Here is an 18,564-nt window from a genome sequence, read left to right as displayed (position 1 = left end):
CTCCCTAGGTCTGCATGGTATTTCTCTGAGGAAGAGGATGAGTTGCTTCCTCAACATCTTTGTCTTCTCACAAGCTCAGTGCTGAATCACCAAAAGGAACTGGCTTGTGGTCTGTAACTTCAGCTTTCACAGAATTTGCTCATTCAGACTTGACAGGAGTTTCTCACCTGGAGTCCACAAAACCACCATGGAACTCCACGTTGGTATCAGCCTTCAGCCAGCATGTTGAAAGCTTCACACTTTTTCCAGTTCCTGTATCTTGTGCCCAAGGAAAGGAGATCCTGCAGAAATTGAAATGCCAAAGGAAGGTTAATGTTTTGTTTTCTTAAATGACCCCAGGACTGGGATATGTAGGACATGTATCTCCATGGGAGTGAAAGCAATGCTTGTATGCAAAAATAGGGTGACGAAAGCAAACTAGTTCCTCTGCTAAAGCTCTAGCAGTAAACAAGGAGTGGGGGAGATGGATGTATTGGAATTTGTGTCCCTCACTGTTCTGAGATGCTTTTCTTGTGCCAGAGGTTGCACTACTCCCCCACTTCCTGAATAATCAGCTCTACCACCAGGGAAGCTGGGATCACTCAGGCTGGTCACAGCAAGGCGATGAGATACTGGCAGGTGCTTTGCCCAAAGCTGTCTCCAAAATGGGCTTGGCTCAGACATCCTGCAGGACCAGCAGTTGCTGGATTTTTGGGTGACTCTCAGCTGCAGCACCCTGATGTTTGCCTCAGACCCAGCACCTGCCTTTCCAGGCTTCACTTTGGTTATTCAGCCGTACAAACCATAACAATATCTGAGCCACAGAAATAGTCCAGTGCAGCCATCAAAGCTGGTTTTGCTACAATTTAATCTTTATTTCAAAAACGAAATAAAATCCATGTTCTCCATCAGCTTTACCAATCACTTCCCATGTAAGCTCGTACTGAAACTGATTCACTGGTTGATTTTGTGCAGAAGGATATTAAAAACCTTAAACATATAATTACACATGGAATTTTATATTAGTATGATTTTACCAACTATATTATTAGTAACCTTACATTAACAGAGTATCAGCCCAAAAGTATATCAAGAGAATGACTAGAAAAAATAAGTAATGCACAACTCACCATATTATTATTAGGTAACCATTTGATTACCTAAACTAGCTGCAGCAATCTGATTTTGTAGGTCAGGTTTTCTTTGAAGTCCATCAGGTGTTCAGCCTTGCTGCACCTATTTGGTATTAGCATGAAATACTTCTGTAATGCAGCATTTGGGGAAGTTCCTTACACACAGGGCAAAAAGCACATGAATCTGGCTCCTCAAGCTGATGCTCAGGCACAGGTTTCCCATCCTGGTCTTTAGAGGTCACTTAAAAGATTGATTCTTTTGCCTTACACTACCTTTGCTCATTTCTTCCTAGCTACCTGCATTTAAAAACCCACAAAACAACAGCAAACCTAGAGAACAGCACCTTTGAATGCTGTGTTTCCTGCTTCTTCCTGGTGTGAGCAGATCTGTTTGGCCATAAAAACACCCATTACCTTATTCACTGTCTCTTCAAGGTCTCAAACAGAAATGGACAGACAACACAAAATTAAAAGCTACAAGCTCCAAGGCACAAAACCCTGCTTGGTGTAAGCCAAAATGCTCACTGGATGTGGTGAGCAGAGAAGGTGTGCTCAGATGGGTGTTTTATAAACTATGTCCTCTTCTTGCAAATCCAGTTAGAGGGACTGAATAACAGCCTCTCCTATATAAACACCTGCTGGCACAAGCTTGTCCTACCTGGGTTGATTTCCACTGAAAAGATAGCAAAGAACATGGATGAAATCCAATCTGGCAGCCCAGAGGTGAGAATAGTGATGAGTAGAGCTGGATTTGCAGAGCTCCTGGGCTGATTTCCAGGGATGTGAAGGGGCTGTCTGTGGAGCAAGGGTACTTCTCCAGCACAGGCAGGCAGCAAGAAGCCTTATCAGCAGAAAGGCCAAAATTACTTGTGAGTTACAAGATAAGGTAGTGATTTAAGATTAGCACAAGGTGTGGAGCAGAAACTGTTTTATATTTTGCATGTCCAAATTCAATTACTTCTTTCTCCAGCTGCTCTTGGATCATGTTCTTAACATCCCTGTAGTAGCACTCTAAGCTGGTGAAGTGACAGCTGTGTGAGGACACTGGGCATCACTCACTGCCACTTTGATTATAAATAACTGCTGGAAAAGATCTCCCACATCCCAGATTGGCTTATAGTGTCAACTCTACTTTGAAAAAACTATAATGTAGTTAATTAAACTTGCTTTTCCTCCCCATTTCTCTTGCATGAAGTAAGACTTTGATCTACAGCACTAGAAGCCAAAGCTGGGATTCAAAATCCTTCCTTTGGCACCTACCCAGTGCCTTCACATCAAAGCACTGAGCGTGCAACCGCTGTCAGCAAGGTCAGGAGTCAGACTAAATCTGACATTTCTGAACTGTTAGTCTGGAAAATAGCACATAAATTCTGAGCAAAAGATCTTCTCTGTGTTTATTGTCTTTTACCCAGCTCCAGGAAGCCTTTGTTTTCAACACATGTGAAATGTCAAGGCAGAAAAAAAAGTGTCTGAAACACTGGGGCTTCATGCAACTGCAGATGGCCAAATAAGCAGCCAGATGTCTAATTTTTACATGGTCTTTTTTGAAACTGGGATGCTGCTACTAAAAAAAATTGTCCAAGAAGTACTAACATGGTTAAGCTAACCTGCAGGAACATAAAGATAAGTTGGAAAGAAAGTTTTAGATGTAACATGCTGTCACATTAATTTAGTACCTCCAACATGTGAACCTGAACACCTACAGCAAACCAATTATAAAAAACATCTCCCCAAGCCAGGGCTAAATTAAACCACACTATTACCAAAATAAATATTTTGCTTTTCATTTGATTAAATTCAAGCAACTTTTCTAATAGGGTAAGTCCTGCTAAAATACACAGCAACCCAAGCATTTCATCAGGTTCTGCACTTCCCTGTCTCTTGAAGCTCTGCCTAACAGATTTGGAAGTTTATTTCTCAAAGGTATTATTGCTACAGAGGAGGTATCCAGAAACACCACACATCCCTTCTGGGAGAATCCAGCTTCACCCAACTGTGTTCTGTCCACAGCCTGCCCCAGAGGGAGGTTACCCAACAGGGTGTGGGAAGGAATTACACAAGTCTCTTATCAGGTGCTGAGTTTAGATGATCTCTGAGGTCCTTGATGGGTTTGTTCTTCTGAAAGAGGCAATTATAAGCTGAAATCCATAGGCAGAGGTGCATACATTTTTAAAAACAAAGGTAAACTTCTTCCTTTTCTTCTCTTTTCTAGCTATAGTAAGAGAAACTCAGTCTAGAAACTGGGAATGTGACACCTGTAGCTCTTCTCTGTGGTCACAGCTCCCTCTGCAGCCAACCCAGCTCCACCAGACAGGGAAGTCTCCATCAATCCTGTGCTGTGAACCAGACAGAATACACCAAGTTCTCACGAAAATCCCATAGACAGGACTCAGCAAGCCACCAGAGGGATCTCCAACTCACTGGAATCACCCACCTGGGCCCATGTTCTCCACAGGAGCTGATCAGTGCCAGGGTTATAGAGGGCATGGGGAGCCAGGACACCCAAAATCACCCACTGAGCTGGGCTGGAGGGTCTGTCCTAAGTGACCCCTGATCAGACTTCTTGGTGTTGTGGTCAAACCAGAGGCTGCTGAGAGCTTATGGCGGGCTCCAGATGGGAACCACAGCCCAGACACCTCACTAGCATCAAAGGTGTAGAACCAATACTTAACTGCCCTCAAACCTCACCTTCTTTAAAAAACAAACAAGAAAACCTCGAGATGCTGCACGAAGATGAAGAATCACAAAACGAGGCAGAAGGTGCAACAAGAGCCCATCACTGCAGCCTTTGGTCCTTTTTTGGATGGACTGGGGGGGGAGTGGAAACAAGCTGAGGGCTGATGCTTTGCACTTGGGTGCTCCACGACACCCCCAGCACCAGCTTCTGAGCAGCAGCAATGACACAAGCACCCCTCAAGTGCAGTTTCACTCTGGTTTATTCTTTATTTCAAAAAATAGATTCTGAAAGCAAAAGAATCTTTCAGAAAGCAAGGAAAAACAGTGTCAAAGGCAAGAGGATAATTTCAGTGTGCATCACTCTACCCTACCATCACTGCATCCCGGGGAGCATCCAAACACTTCCTCAACCTGGCAGCAGCAAAAGGCTCCTTTTCCCAGACCTGCCAGACTCAAAGGATTCCCTCACTTCACACAGCCTTGGATCAGTTGTGCAAGGCCAGTGGGAGGCTGCTTTGTTGGCCCAGTAGCTCCCAACACTGTCAGACTCATATTTCACCTGTGCCAGAGCTGACTGGTGAGGTATGATGCCACACCAAGCCATGCTTGAGGAGCTCTGCCAGCAATCACATTCCTGTCCATAAATCCCAGTTTTCTCTGTGAGTGGCTGCTGCTTTCTCTTTAGCCACTTCCTTACACCGTTGATTCTGCTGGTACCAACACCCACATCTTCATCAGCTACACTAGTAACTCCCCATGTCACTGAGGGATTGTCTGAAACTGATTTTTTTTTTTTCTTTCACAGGAAAGGAAGCCGGAAATACTGAAAATTCTTGCATAAAATCTTATATTGGTATAGCATCATTCTAAAGGTGAGTCATGTTAAAAACTTTTAAGAAACAAGAAAGAAAACACCAAGAAAATCAAAGTGCTCTTTCAGGAATTTGATTCTTCGATTGTCTAAGACACCTGCAGCAAATCTGTTTTCCTAGGTTAGGTTTCCTTTGACATACATCAGCTGCCCAAGCTCAGTGCAATTATTCTGAATTAAGATAGAACAATTTTGCAGTGCAGCATTTGGCTAAGTTACCATTACAGAGGTCAACAAAGGGAATCCTGCCTGCCCAGGCAGGGTCTGTGCTCTTTCCTCAGAGAAGCTCATTCTCAGGCCCATGTTTTCCATCCTGCTCTTCACAGGGTCTTCTACAGGTTGATTCTTTCCCCTTGCACAAGCCGTGCTCGGAAGTTCCAAATATCCTTTAAAACAAAAATGAGACAAAGAAAAAGCACCTTGAGGGCCAGAAAAAAGTGACCAGAATTCCAGTTTACAGAGATGGAAGTAGAGGATTACTTAGTTCTTATCATCTTCTGAAGGTGAAATAAGACCTGGGCACTCCTCTGGGAGAAAACTCCAACTCTGGCTAAAAAAAAAAATCCTTAAAGCTACACAAAACCACAGAGACTTCTCTAGGGTTTGTAAGAACAACCTCATTTCCACTCAGGAGAAGGAGAGAGCCTCACTACACATCCCTTTGGATTTCACCAAGCACCTAAATAACCCCAGGAGCTGAAAGCCAAGCAAGCTGTGGCTTTACAGACATGAAAGATCAGCTTGCAAAACACAACTGGGCACCCCACCACACACAGGCACACTGGGAGGAAACACACAGAACAACACAAAAACACCAAGGGTGAAATGTGGCAGCAGCCCTCTGGCCAAAGAGAGCAACAGGCACAACTTTCCCAGGCATCATCCTGGGAAAGGTTGTGAGAAGATCAGAGAAAAGAATGGTAAACAATTCTTATCTTCACTTGCTCCACCTGTTGTTGTGAACATGTGGAATGGAGATTTGTTTACCAGAGGGTGGTTTCTTGATTGGCCAATGGTGCTTGAATTGAAGGACCAATTGGGTCCACCTGTATCATGACTGTCTGTAAGGGCGATGGGTTTCTTAGCAAGTAGAGTATAATTAAGTGATTGATCAGCCTCCTGAGAATCATGGAGTCAATGCTAACTAATACCTGGCTGGGGGCTGCAGTGACAGTGAAAAAGAAAGTCCCCCACCTCCAGAAAGCCCCAGATATTGTAAAACACGTACATTTTAAAAGAAAATTGCTGCTTTTACATCTAGACTTTACTGCCTTCATACTGGCTTTGCACATGCCTGGGAACTGCTGTGGATTAAGATATTCAGAACATTTTCACCCCAGTAACAAGGTTCATTTTTCTTTCAGTGGCTGGATCCCTGAAGAATTTATATTTGCCTTCTATTTTACTCAATGGTCTCAGTTATTCAGCAAGAGTCCATTAGTCCCATTTTTTTTGTTTTTGAGGCAGATATATATCACTGCTGACAAACCTGCTATAGCCTCGAGTATAAACAACTGATGTGGGATTATATTTAAGCAAAAAAAAAAATCCATTTGTTATTATGATCAGATGTGGCTACTTGTTTTAAAAGGAAAATCCACCCACCATTGCAGGAGGAACTGTAAGAACTGTGGACAAGCACTGAATTTATTCCAACTTATGGTTTTGAATTCGGGGCAAATGACAACATTTTATTATTTATAAGCAGAGCTTCTGAAGGAATTTCTGGAGATCATGGGACGTGAAGAGGCTGCCAGTGAACAAGGCATTATGAGGAAGAAGGCCCCGAAAAAGCCTGCCAGTCATCCTCTGATCAGGTCTTTTATCCTGCCAAGCACTTCTGCCTGGTACAGCCTGATCTGCCAAACTAGGCATAGCAAAGAGCACCAGTGTGCAACACGAGAGACTTGGGAAAGGGAACTGACCTGGTTTGTAACAAAGGGCACTGAGCCAAGTCTCACCTTGAGCTCCACAGAAGTTGCACTGTATTTCTTGGAAACCATTTCTTGCAGCTCCTTCTCCAGGTGCTCCTGAATTGTGTTCTTGACATCAATGTAGTGACATTCTGAGCTGGCAAAGTGGCAGCTGATGCTCTGTGTGAGGAAAGTGGGTGTCACTCACTGTCACACTGACTACAAACAACTGCTGGAAAAAAACTCATGCATTCCAGATTGTGGACACATCACTCCTTCCTTACACATGCCAGCAAAACCTTTCCTCCTTTCCAAGTGCTCTGGAGAGTGTCCCCTTAGAGAAATACTCTTGCTGCTGCCTTCCTTCTCTTGCTCTTCTTCCTTCCCTTCTCCCCTTCACTCCCTCTGCATGAGCTGTACCGCTTGATCTCAAAACATGAGCAGCTAGAGTGGAAATAGGGAGAGCCAGGGCTGGGGCAGACCTGTGTGTTCTGTAAGGGCTCTTAGTTCCTGCACCCCAAGGGTCACAACCCACTTATTTTGAATCCACCAACAAACTGCCACAGGGGCTGAAAGAACAGGCCACTCAACAGGCAAACCAAAATAAAAACAGAGCAGCCCATGCTGCAGTGCCTGGATGCACTGAGACAGGACAAGTCCTCCAAAGGAGGGCACTTTTGCCTGTTTCAGTTAAAGAATCGTGCATGTCAACAAATCCTTTATAGAAAAATGGGTTGTGCAATCATATAAATAAATATTATTTATTGAATGATGGAGATTTCTGTTACCCAGAGATGGGGAAGAAGACAAAAGAAGATTAGGTAAAGTCCTGATATCTGGGACAGCTGAAAGGGAACTTTCAGAAAAGCAAGTACAGCCAGAGAGGCTTTAATTTAAATGTAGATTCAACATCTAATTTCTACTCCTGTTCTCAAGCAGCTGCACAGCATGCTCTTCTTACAGAAGACAGATGTTTAAAAATAAAATAATTAATAAACAAGAGAATGCTGAAGTATATTAGGAAGATAAAAACTCTTAATTTAAAACATTCATCCACATATTCATGGACTGAGAAATGATTCAAAGGGGGTGAAGGATAAAAACAGAGGGATAGTTGGATAATTTTTTTTTTTTAAATCAAGAATATAAAAAACTGTATCAAGAGATGTTTTCCTACCTTTCGAAAACCTGATGTCCTGTTTATCCCAGAGCCATGAATGAGCAGGGGATGGAAGAACACTGTGTCTCCCTTCTCCATGACAAGGTGAACCTTGGGAATCTTCTCATCCTCATCAAGCAGCCCATGGAAAAGTTTGTTGGTTTTACCCTAGGAAAGAAAAAGGCTGAACTGAAATCACTCAGCTAGAATTAGAGGAAGTGCTGATTCTCTAGTATGGACAGCTATGGATCTGCTGTCCCCTGGAGAGAGTATTCCATATGCCAAGCTAAAAATCTGACTATTGCCTACAAGTCCTTCCACTTCAAGTCTGATATACAGAAAAATTATACTTTCTGTATTTTCTGCAGCTGGATTTGGGCAAAGAAATTGTCAGCTGGAGAGAACAGAGAAGAGCACTGTCAAACCCCACAAGGGTGGCCTGATGCCACTGCTGGAGTCCAGCCTTCTGCTCCTGGTATAACCATCACCAATGACAGGCCAGGCCAGGAAACACACTCTCTTAAGAGGAAGATACCGACTGGTATTTTATTCCATCCAGCTGTTTACTGTCAGACTTCTCCTCCTTGGGACAGTACATATGCTACCAGGCAGAAACAAGTTGACAGGAGGAGACAGAGCCCTCACACTTGGCAAGGGCAGTGGAAAATGTTGGCATGTGTTTATACTGTCATGCCACAACGTGCTGGACATTTTCCTGGTGAAGGTGGGAACAGAGGCAAATCCACCCTTGTCACATGGAGTGAGGTCATGCAAGAAACTCTCTCCCAAATCAATGTCAGTATTTGCATAAACAGAAAAAAAAAAATCCCTGAAAACCTCAGCTTTGACCTGCACATGCTCCCCCTACAGTGAGTCCTTCCCAGCCAAAACACGTCCCCTTCCTGCAAACCCTTACACCCTTCCCAGGCCCTCCATGATTCCCTACCTCACACTGTGGATAACCATGAGGCTTCAGGGCTGTCTTGTGTGTCCCTGGCTGCACGAGCAGGCAGCCGTTGTCCTGGTGAGCCCTCTCCATGGCGGTCCAGGCGCACACGATGCGGGACGCAGGCCGGAAGGGGAAATAGTGCAGGTCCTGGTGCATGGGGTGCAGGAAGGTCTGCTGGTCTGCAACACAGACAGAAACCTCCAGCCTCACCAAATGTGACACAGCCTTCTCCTTCTGTTAAATCCTAAGGAGCTGCTGCTTCCTGCTGGGGACACTCGGTGCTGCTCCAGCCCAGCCATGGAAGCCAAGCAGGTGAGCTGCCATCCCAGCCCATGGACCATAGTGGTGGCTCTTGGGTCACACAGTGAAAGCCAGGAGGCTGCTTAGCTCTGTGACCCTCAGAAGTCTCCTTTTGCTGGCCTTTACCACCAGCACACATTTTTCATCACCCATTTTGGCTGCTCTCCAGTTTTGAGCACTTTAACCAGCAGTGTTGCACAAACCTCCTGAGCACGAAGACCTTCCAACAGCTGTGCTCTCTGCAGGCACTGGATGCACTGCTGTGGTGCAAGTAAAATCAACCCTGTCTGTGCTGCACCCTGCTCATGTTTATTTAGCTTTTTCTTTAAAAGATGGGGGAAAAAAACCTCAATTTATGGACTGCAGCCTCTACAGAAAGTCTCTGCCCTGGAGGTTCTCTTCCATGAAGTCTAAACATAAATAAATATTCTTGAAGTTTTGCTTGTTATTTTTTTCTCTCTATGGAAATGGAAACATCATCCACAGCAGAAAAGCCTTTTATATATAATTCAAATACTTATTTGGCCATTGATTTTGCTCCTTAAATAGATACAGTTAGGATATTTCTACTTGCCTCATTTGCCATACTATTTAGACTTTGTGCAGCCTCAAAAACTCCCCTGTGTTTTCTCATTTTGTCTCATTAAACCAAGGTAAAAAGCAAACAAACTATCACCAAAATGGCTTTGTAAATTTTCAATGTTATTTGGGTTTAATTTTTTTTACAGCTTTTCTAAAATACTAAGTTCAATTCTGGCATGCACACAATAATTCACCCATTTGCCTCTAATCCAAGTTTTCCTTACCAGAATCTGGAAGTTTATTTATCAGCATGGTGTGCATTGCCATGATGTTTGGCCCTGTGAAGCACTCAACATATTTGAGGACCTACAAAAACAAAAACATTAGGAAAAAAAAATCAGAAACATGAAAAACAAGAAGAAATATTGCTGAGGAAGCACTGGGAGCTGGATGTTTGGCTGAGGACAGGGGTACAGGAGGAGGAGGTCAGGGAGGATGGAGGGATGCAGGACATGAAGGGTGGGGGAGGAGGATCTGGCCTGGGACACAAGTGGGAGTGGTGGGAGGAGGCCAAGAGGGAAGATGGTGCAGCAGGCTGCTGAGAGGGGTGGAAAAGACAGGGAGGGTACTCCCACAGAGCTGTATCTGCCACATGAATATTGGCTGCAAGGCTGGACCTGCCCAGGGACAGATGTTTGCTGGGATAAAACACATTTAGAACATGTGGCTGATCTGCCCCTCTAGCCTGGCATGGTTTGGCCAAGTCACATTCCTGACTGGCTCCACACCAGGGGCAGAGCAGCACTGCTTTAAGTCTTCTGCCCCAACCTCCATCCATCCTCTGTTCATGCAGAACACTTTTAAAGGCTAACTTATCTTCCTTCCTCACTTGTGTGTTTATGGGAGTGACCTGCAGGGTCAGATACCTCCATACAGGCTCTTCCATCACCAGCACCCTTTGTTTGTTTTACCTCAGGCAGAGTGCAGTATCTAAACAGCTCTTCATCTTCCTGGAAGTCCTGCACTTTATTAACCACGCTTTCAGACTGACCAAACTGGGATCTCCGGGACTCGTCCTTCATAATCATAACTCCTGGTGGCTTCACCTCTCTTTTGCAGATCCTGGTGAACTCCTTCCTGCAAACCAGAGGGAACACCCATGTTGGAAGAACCCAACGATCTCCAGCTCCCCAGAGCTCCCCCCAGCCCGTCAGGCGAGTGCCTGGTACCTGAAGCGCTCGATGTCCTCGTCAGACACGAGGTTCCTGATGAGCAGGTACCCGTTGTCCTCATAGAACTGCCTCTGCTCTGTGCTCAGCACATCGTTGTCCAGGGTGTAGCTGGGACACAAGGGACACGTTAACCATGCCTAGTGACCAACACGTGCGCTTGGGGGAAGAAGGAGCTGAGCTCTGAAGGTTGTTTTGCTTTCATCTCCACCAGGGATGATGGAGCTTACCTAAACCTCCCTGAATGAGGAGCAACACTGACTTGAGCTGAAGTAGGAATGCTTATCTGGGGTGGGAATTAAGGAATATACAATCAAGCAAAATAGATTAGAACATTATCTACACGTATGAGTTCTCGATCCTACCGTGCTGTTCATCTTAGAGGCAGGTGCTGTGCTGGACACTCGATCCACATTCTTCTTCATTTTGCTTCCATATTAATAAATTATAATAAAAAATATTCTATAAATGAAAAGAATCTAAAACAATAAAGCAATAGGAGTAAACCAGAGGTTTCATGCTCTCGCACAGTGTTGCAAACCCTCACCATCTCTCCAGTTACTGCAGAGATCGGGTCCCTTCCAAATGACAGGGACAGCAAGAAGAGAGGAGAGCTTTAGGCTTGTTCTCCAAGTCATTTCAACAGGTTTTAAAAAACTATTTGTTTTCTCTTATGCAGAGACACATTCTCATCAACAGAGCAATTAAACCCCACTTGCTAGAGAAGCTACACAAGAGGTTTATGCATGGTATTGAAATGTCATCCATAACAAAAATGAGCATTTTCATGCTGATCTTTCAGTCTGCACAAGCATGTTTGCTTCAGGGTTTTATGAAAACCACTGACTTTCCTCTACTGCTCATAAAACCATGAATGCTTTGGGAATGAGAAATAGGTTTCATCACAGCCGTTGTGTCCCCACACCAGGAAGCTTAAAAATTATCTTGTCAAGAGTCACATACAGCGGGAGAAGAACAACACATGCAAAGATGTGTGGCAAAAATGATGAGCCAGAGGGAGGAAAAGGTGCTGGGAACTGGATGGAAGACAGAGAGAAGAAGGAACATGGGGGACCTGCTGCCACAGCAGGTCCCAGAGCAAGGAATCCCCCAACTGAGGGCACCAGTGCTCCACACACCACATTTCAGGCCTAATTTCAGTGAATATGGGACTCCTGATCATTCAGGCTTCTAAATGTCCACAGACAGCTGATGAAGACACAGGCACAGGCTGAACCCCAGCATGGGGCCCTCCTCAGCACCTCCACCTCCCCAACGGGGGGACAGCAGACAAGCCCACCCAGTGCTGGACTCCACTTCAGCACCTTCCTCCCAGGCTTTGTAGTGCCTCTCACTGGTTTTCCTCTTGACACTACAACATTCACAGGACCAGTCTGGGCTGCCTGTACAACTGAAACCACGAGACACGGATATTAAAACAAAACCAGTGAATTGATGTACCATTTGAGGTATCAAATAAATCACTCTTATTAGTCTGTAATTTACTTTACCCACACACCTTTCTTGCTCCAGCCCAGCTTAGTCGGTTTTGGTCCAAAGCTATTTGCATCATGACCCAGATTTAAACACAAACAGGTTGTGCAGCACTTCTCCTTACTTCCTGTATGTTACAACCAGGGTGTTTTTCCTGTAATTTATTCCTAATTTTGTGTTCCTACTTGTGTTTTGCCAGTCTGAGTCAACAACTACTCATCTGCCTTCATATTTTTAATCGATTTGAGGACTTCTACATCCTGTTTGATCACATCCTCTTCTATGTATTATAATTCAGAGGTAACTTATCAGTATTCTGCTCTGTGGAAAAGCTTTATTAAAGCAACATTTATGACAGCAGCTTTAAAAATATTCTCAGCAAGCAGTCTCCACTTAACTTTTGGAACCATGGGACATATCAATGCAAAAACTTATTTCTACCCAGGTCTCCTTTGCCTTACGCTGGCAGCCTCCAACATTTCCACCTCGGTTCCCACTCACAAACCAAACCTTGATGTTTTTGCTGCTGCTCTACCAGTCAACTCTGTACGTTTCAGAGAAATCTGTGACTTGCCTCGCAACTTCTAAGTCATGCGGAATTCCTTGAATCTCCAGGAGGAGAATTCGCTGCAGGGAAGCCTCTGGCTCGGTGCTGGGGGGGCACTGCCAAGATGCACATCCCAGCTCCCCACAGCCTGCGGGGCTGAAGCTCAGGGAGAGGCTTTGGCGTGGGCCAGGTACTGACTCCGAAATTCCAGTCGTGGCTGCCACGGCAGCGCTGTCCTCCAGCACCAGGACACAGGGCAGCACTCGCCCCGTGTGTCCCTCCCAGGCCGGTGTCCCTGTCGCACAAACCACGGCCCACAAGGACAGGGGAGCAAGGGGCAAAGCGCGCCGGGCTGGGGGAAGGGAAGCCCCGACCCACGGGAGGCCAAGGCTGCTGCCGCCCCTTCCCGATCCCACAGCAGAAGGATACAGGAGCCGGGGCCGCTGCCAGCCGCGGGGAAAGGTGCCGCAGGATGGTGTCCAGCCGCGCCGCCGAGCGCTCCCCGAGCCGCTCCATGACGCCTGGGCTGCCTCAGCGCTGTCCCGGCCGGGGCGGAGCCGGGGCCGCCGCATGCTCAGAGCCCCGGGTCAGCCGGGAGACACGGGACGGCGGTGGGAAGGGCCTGAGGGAAGCCAGGGCGGAGCCGGGAGCCCTCAGAGCCCGGATCCCGCCGGGCGGCGCGGTGCGATCGGTGTGTGGGGCGGGGGGAGGCCGTGAGGCACCCAGCGCCCTCAGAGCGCCGGAGCCGCGGGCCGGCAGCGCCCCTGGGGGAAAGGGCCTGAGAGAGGCCAGGCCGGGCGTGCGGAGAGCTTGGAATTTTCCTTGCGGATTTCTTTACGTTCGTCCTCCCGCTTCCCCTCTTTTTCCCGTTCTCTGCCAGCAGTGAATTTCATCAGCCCCGTGTGGAGAGCAGCGCTTGGCACGATGCACTCCTGAGGCCGGCATGGATCGATGCCTTATCTCCTGTCTCTAAGAAGACCGTCAGAGTTCGCCTCATCCCTCCATGAAAACGTTTGGAGAGATTCTTGCATCCCCAGGGTGAAAACAGATCTCACACCTGCCAGGTTCTCCATAAGACCCTCGCTCATGAGCACTCCAGGCCCTTTTGCCAATGACCATCTCAAGTCTCCTGTAGCTCCAGGCAAGCCCACGATGACAGGGTGTGCAGCAAAATTCTGCTTACAGCTGCTGCTACAGGAAGCTTAACTCCCATTCTGCAACAGGTTTTGCTGGAATCTGGGCTGACATGTTTTTAGATCAAAAACTCAGCTGTCAATACACTAAGCTTTCTGTTAGTGCTGCAGATGAACAGAAGCCAAGGCATGGGTAGGAAGGGTTTCTGTACATAACCTGTATCCTGGAAGCTGGTTCCCTTTAATACTCAGTGGCAAAGCTCCCATTGATTTAAATAAACTACAGCAGCTTTACAAACTGCTCTGGTCTGTGGTGCATTCATGTTTATGGCTCTTACAGTATGCTTGGTGGAGTCATTCCCTTCAGGGGCGTAGCAGAACAGGCTGTTCACAGAAATGGGACAAGCAAGGTTGGGAACCCAGGAAAAAAGACCCTCTCTAAACGATTTTGTAGTCACAGAGGCAAGAGTACAGGCACTTACCTGTTGTACAAGGTACAACAGCAGCAGCAGTGACAGCACCCTTCATTGCCAATAAAATCAGACCTTTGACTCCTGAGCCATAGGAAAACTCTTAGTCATAAAAAAACAGAAAGTCCCTCAAATCAAACTAGTGAGGGGGAACAGAAAAAAAAAAGCAAGTAGAGTAATAGCTTTATTACTGAAGGCCTAATTATAACTGCATTGAAAGGCCTATATATAATTTAGATCTATGCTGCAATTGCTTTCACAATCCAAACTGAAACAGGAACCTCAATAAATCTCCTGTGTTTCAAAGTTTCAGTAAAAGCCCTATCAAAGAGATGAAGCAGAATAATACTTCACATGCCTGTTGTGGCATGGACCTGTTTGCAATGTGGATATTTCTTCCACAGGTATATGTTTGACAGCATCTTATGCAAAGGTGCCCTTCATACCTGTAAAAAATGAACAAAAAGTAGGGATTTGGCTGTACTGATTTAGGAGAACTAAGAAGCTTTTGTATATACATAATACACACTTACATAAATATATATAGAATCGTAGAACATTCTGAGTTGGAAAGGACCCACAAGAACCATCAGTCCTACTCCTGAAGTCCCGCACAAGCCCAAGAATCCTACCCTGTGCCTGAGAATGTTGTCTAAATGCTTCTTGAACTCTATCAGCCTTGGTGCTGTGACCACTTCCTGGGGAGCCTGTCCCAGTGCCCTTCATCCTCTGGAGGAAGAACCCTTCCCTAATATATGCATTTTTAAACGAGAAGAGCCTCAAAAAACCCCAATATCTCTGTGCATTAAATACCATTTTTCCTTTTCACATACAGCCTCTGGCAATCTCGATACCAGGGACTCCCCGTGTCACTGGACTGCCCTGTTGTATTCTATCAATCACACACCAAAGAATTCAGGACACCCCGCCCACCTTGGCAGGAGCAGCGGGTGGCTGAGGTCATTGCCCTGTGTTTGTACCCTCCTGCCGGTGGATCGAACTTCAACACAACAGAAGATCGATCTGGCACTGCCGGCACCTCACAGTGACACGGAGGCTGCTTGTGGTGTAGCCACACCCCCTACAATTAGAAGTGTGTGGACATCTAAAAAAAAAAACAAAACCCATCCTTTGCATCTAATCAGTCCAGAGTGAATAATTTTCAAATCCGTTGATAAGCATCACTGAAATACAGGCTGAATCTCATGAACCCAGGAAAAGAAACGAGGAAAAAGAAACGTTCTTTGTTAAGGAAACTGATGGTGGCATTAATCATTGTATTAAAATGGATGGCATTTAAGAGAGGCTGTGTCTTTGCAAAGTACTTTTACAACTATGTCTGTCAGTTTCCTGAATTTTATAGAACATTTTTATACAGATGGTTTGCATTTGGCTTTTTGTTTTAATGTTTTCTGTTCATTAAATCACAAAACTAATAAAAACTAAACGATTGAGATTCCTCCAGCAGCACAGGAACATTCCTAATGCACAGTCTTATAATTTAATAAGCATCTCAATTGACTATTAAAATCCACATTATGATCAGAACTGTAATTCCAAAGATGAGGTCTTCTGAAAGCTTAATTTACTGTGGTGAGAAGTGGCAGCTGCTCCAACTCAGCAAAATTATCTTTCTTAACTGAGATGCCAGGGAAAACAGATGTTGATGAGACAATAACAACAAAACCCATCACCAATGTGCAGGTTAATTTCTCATCACCAGAAGAGTCAAGAAGGGCTTCTATGGATGGTAGAAGGGAGAAGGAGGGAAAGGGAGATATGGATTAATCAGAGAACAAAACAAGGAGCAGAGTGACAAAGGACATGGAAAGGGTCAAGGGTCTCGATGACTTCTCTGCCTTGGGCTTTGCTTTAGTTCCTGGCCTCTGCTGAATTCCAAGCTTCGGCCAGCATTTATCCTGAGGAGGAGCTACTGCCAGGCTTCTCTGCAGCTGTCCCAAACTTCCCAGCTGGGGGTGCCCACCCACTCCTTATTGACATATCCCTTTGGAAATGCCAGAGGCAGCTGGATCCACCGGTGCTCTGAGCAGAGAGTGTAAGAACCCCAGTTGTGGTTGGCTCTTGCAGTGCCAGCCAACGTCAGCAGCCAGTGAGCCAGAACGGAAAAGTCTCCCTCACAGACATGTTGCTCTTATTGATGTCCACAGCTCCCAAAAGGGATCCCATTCTCCCTCATGAACACCCAGCTGGGAAAAACACCTACCAAAGGGCTGAACAAGAAGGTATTTTATCACCTTGCTGCTTTTCAAGCACCAGTCACAGGGGTTGCAATCACATCTTATGGTCAGAATGCAGACATGAACTCAGGTGGCTCTTCCCAACTGTTCACCTGATTTCCAATGAAACATCAGTGAAACACAAATGCTTTCTTTTCAAATAAAGATTTTTTTTTCCTCCACTCTTTTCATAACTTGGATGGAGTTCTACAAGCAGGAATGGGAGCTGGTGCATGCAGAGATTCCAGCATATGCGAACAAAGTACATTATGTTTGTATAAATGACTGGAAGTGGCTACTAAAAACAGCTTTTCACTGTTGCTTTCTCACAGCTTTTTGACACCAGCATCTCAAAACCCCTTTCATTTAAGAAGAATCTCTAAGCGTCTTGCTTAATGGTGAAGGATTTAGGAATTGCCAGTCCCTTACAATATACTCTCCTACAGCTCACTGGGATCTACAATCTCTGATTTAGCAAACAAAGCAATAAAACTTTGTCAACAAAGGTGATGCTCACAGAGGACTTCCCAAGTTATCACCCTCTCAGCGGCGCACCAGGAAGCGCTTTGGGATGCAAATTCCAGCCATCAGGAAGCACTGGGAGACAGGTTTTTAAATCGGCTCACCCGAGGCGTTTTCCTCGTAGATGCCTCCAGCGGCCGCCACAGGAATCTTCCTCCGAAAGTCCAGAGATAAGCAGCCTCCTTCAGACAGCTTCCCTTGGAGATGGACCTTCTGCCATTCCGGGCACGTCCAGGCAAGGACAAGCGTTGGTTTTACACCTGGCTGATGAAGCCATTATCACAACGAGTGAAAAAACCCAACAGCATCGACCGACAGGGACCTTCTTCTGCCGGAGGGGAACTGACACACATCCAGCGCCAGTTTCAACTACAACTGACCTTTCTGCACACACTCCCATGCAGAACAACTCAACTGTTCTGCACCCATTTGATAACCCATACTTAGGGTTTTTAAAAACTAAAATAACTATATAGATACAGTCTTGCCCACGACCATAGAGAAAATGAACAGAACAAACATCACAAAACAGCAGGAAAAAAAAAATTAAATCAGTATTTTTTGCACAATTGGTTTTTGATACTTTATTTTTAGAACTGCCATGGAAAATCTAACAGTTTTTTTTTTTTTCTCAAAGCAAAGTCAAAAATTTGGTTACTGCTTTGAGGTTTTGTGGTGAACCCACAACTCTCAGACTTCTTTTCCAGGAAAAGGAGTGTGAGGGACTGTGTGGTTTAAGCTACTCACAAGGGGGGGAATTAAAAAAAAAAAAAAACATTCTAGCTTTGCAAAAGGTGCCTGTTGAAAACACTACTGAGTGGAAAAAAGATTAGCCAAGGTTTACCAGAGATGCCATTACAAGGAAGACTGGAAATTTAAACCATGCATGATGCAAGACTCGACCTGACCCAGTAACTTGTTTTTTATAGGTGGAAGCCTTTGTAATTGTTGCTGCAGTGACAATTATCCAAGATTTTCTTCTTGCTGGTCTGAGTATCAAGGAGCAAATTCCAGAATCTGGGAGAAGCTTCAGGAACAAGTTCAGCGCAGTTCAGACAGCAGGGAGTGTCTGGCAGAGCGGGGTCAGTGGTGGGGCTGCTGCAAGGGGCAGCTCCCCGTGCTGGCTGGGCAAATGGGCTCAAGCATCCCTTCCATGAGCCCTCCTCTTGCTGACAGCAGGCACAGGAGCACTTGCAGGAAAAACAATTCAAAACGTTGCAGACTTGGTGCTGGTAAGTAAAATAAACAAAATCAAGTGGATAATATACTTGGAGATAACCTATTTGCCCTCAGCTTTACTCGAGGTTACCACTGGACATCACAGCTTGGAGAACTGATTCATGGAGTGATCACAATTATCAATATAATCACACATGCAATATAATTTTTAAAAATTAGGATTTCTCCTCTTTCTAGTGAATAATTCAGAT

At 45.4% G+C, this 18,564-nt stretch overlaps 1 protein-coding gene across 1 annotated transcript; it reads right to left on the bottom strand.

Moving 5' to 3' along the window:
• Positions 1–4,030: 4,030 nt before the first annotated feature.
• Positions 4,031–13,357, bottom strand: PHYH (phytanoyl-CoA 2-hydroxylase). The gene is made up of 9 exons (XM_059847495.1): positions 13,202–13,357; positions 10,962–11,017; positions 10,732–10,842; positions 10,474–10,639; positions 9,787–9,868; positions 8,678–8,859; positions 7,750–7,899; positions 6,621–6,752; positions 4,031–5,045 (listed from the first exon to the last, which is right to left on the bottom strand). The coding sequence occupies exons 1-9, from the start codon at positions 13,286–13,288 to the stop codon at positions 4,992–4,994; spliced, it is 1,020 nt and encodes a 339-aa protein (XP_059703478.1). The 5' UTR covers positions 13,289–13,357; the 3' UTR covers positions 4,031–4,991.
• Positions 13,358–18,564: the final 5,207 nt, after the last annotated feature.

The sequence above is a fragment of the Haemorhous mexicanus genome, chromosome 5, assembly GCF_027477595.1.
Source record: "Haemorhous mexicanus isolate bHaeMex1 chromosome 5, bHaeMex1.pri, whole genome shotgun sequence".
NCBI lineage: Eukaryota > Metazoa > Chordata > Aves > Passeriformes > Fringillidae > Haemorhous > Haemorhous mexicanus.
The sequence above is the reverse complement of the archived record's forward strand: the minus strand, read 5'-3'. Positions and strand labels throughout refer to the sequence as shown.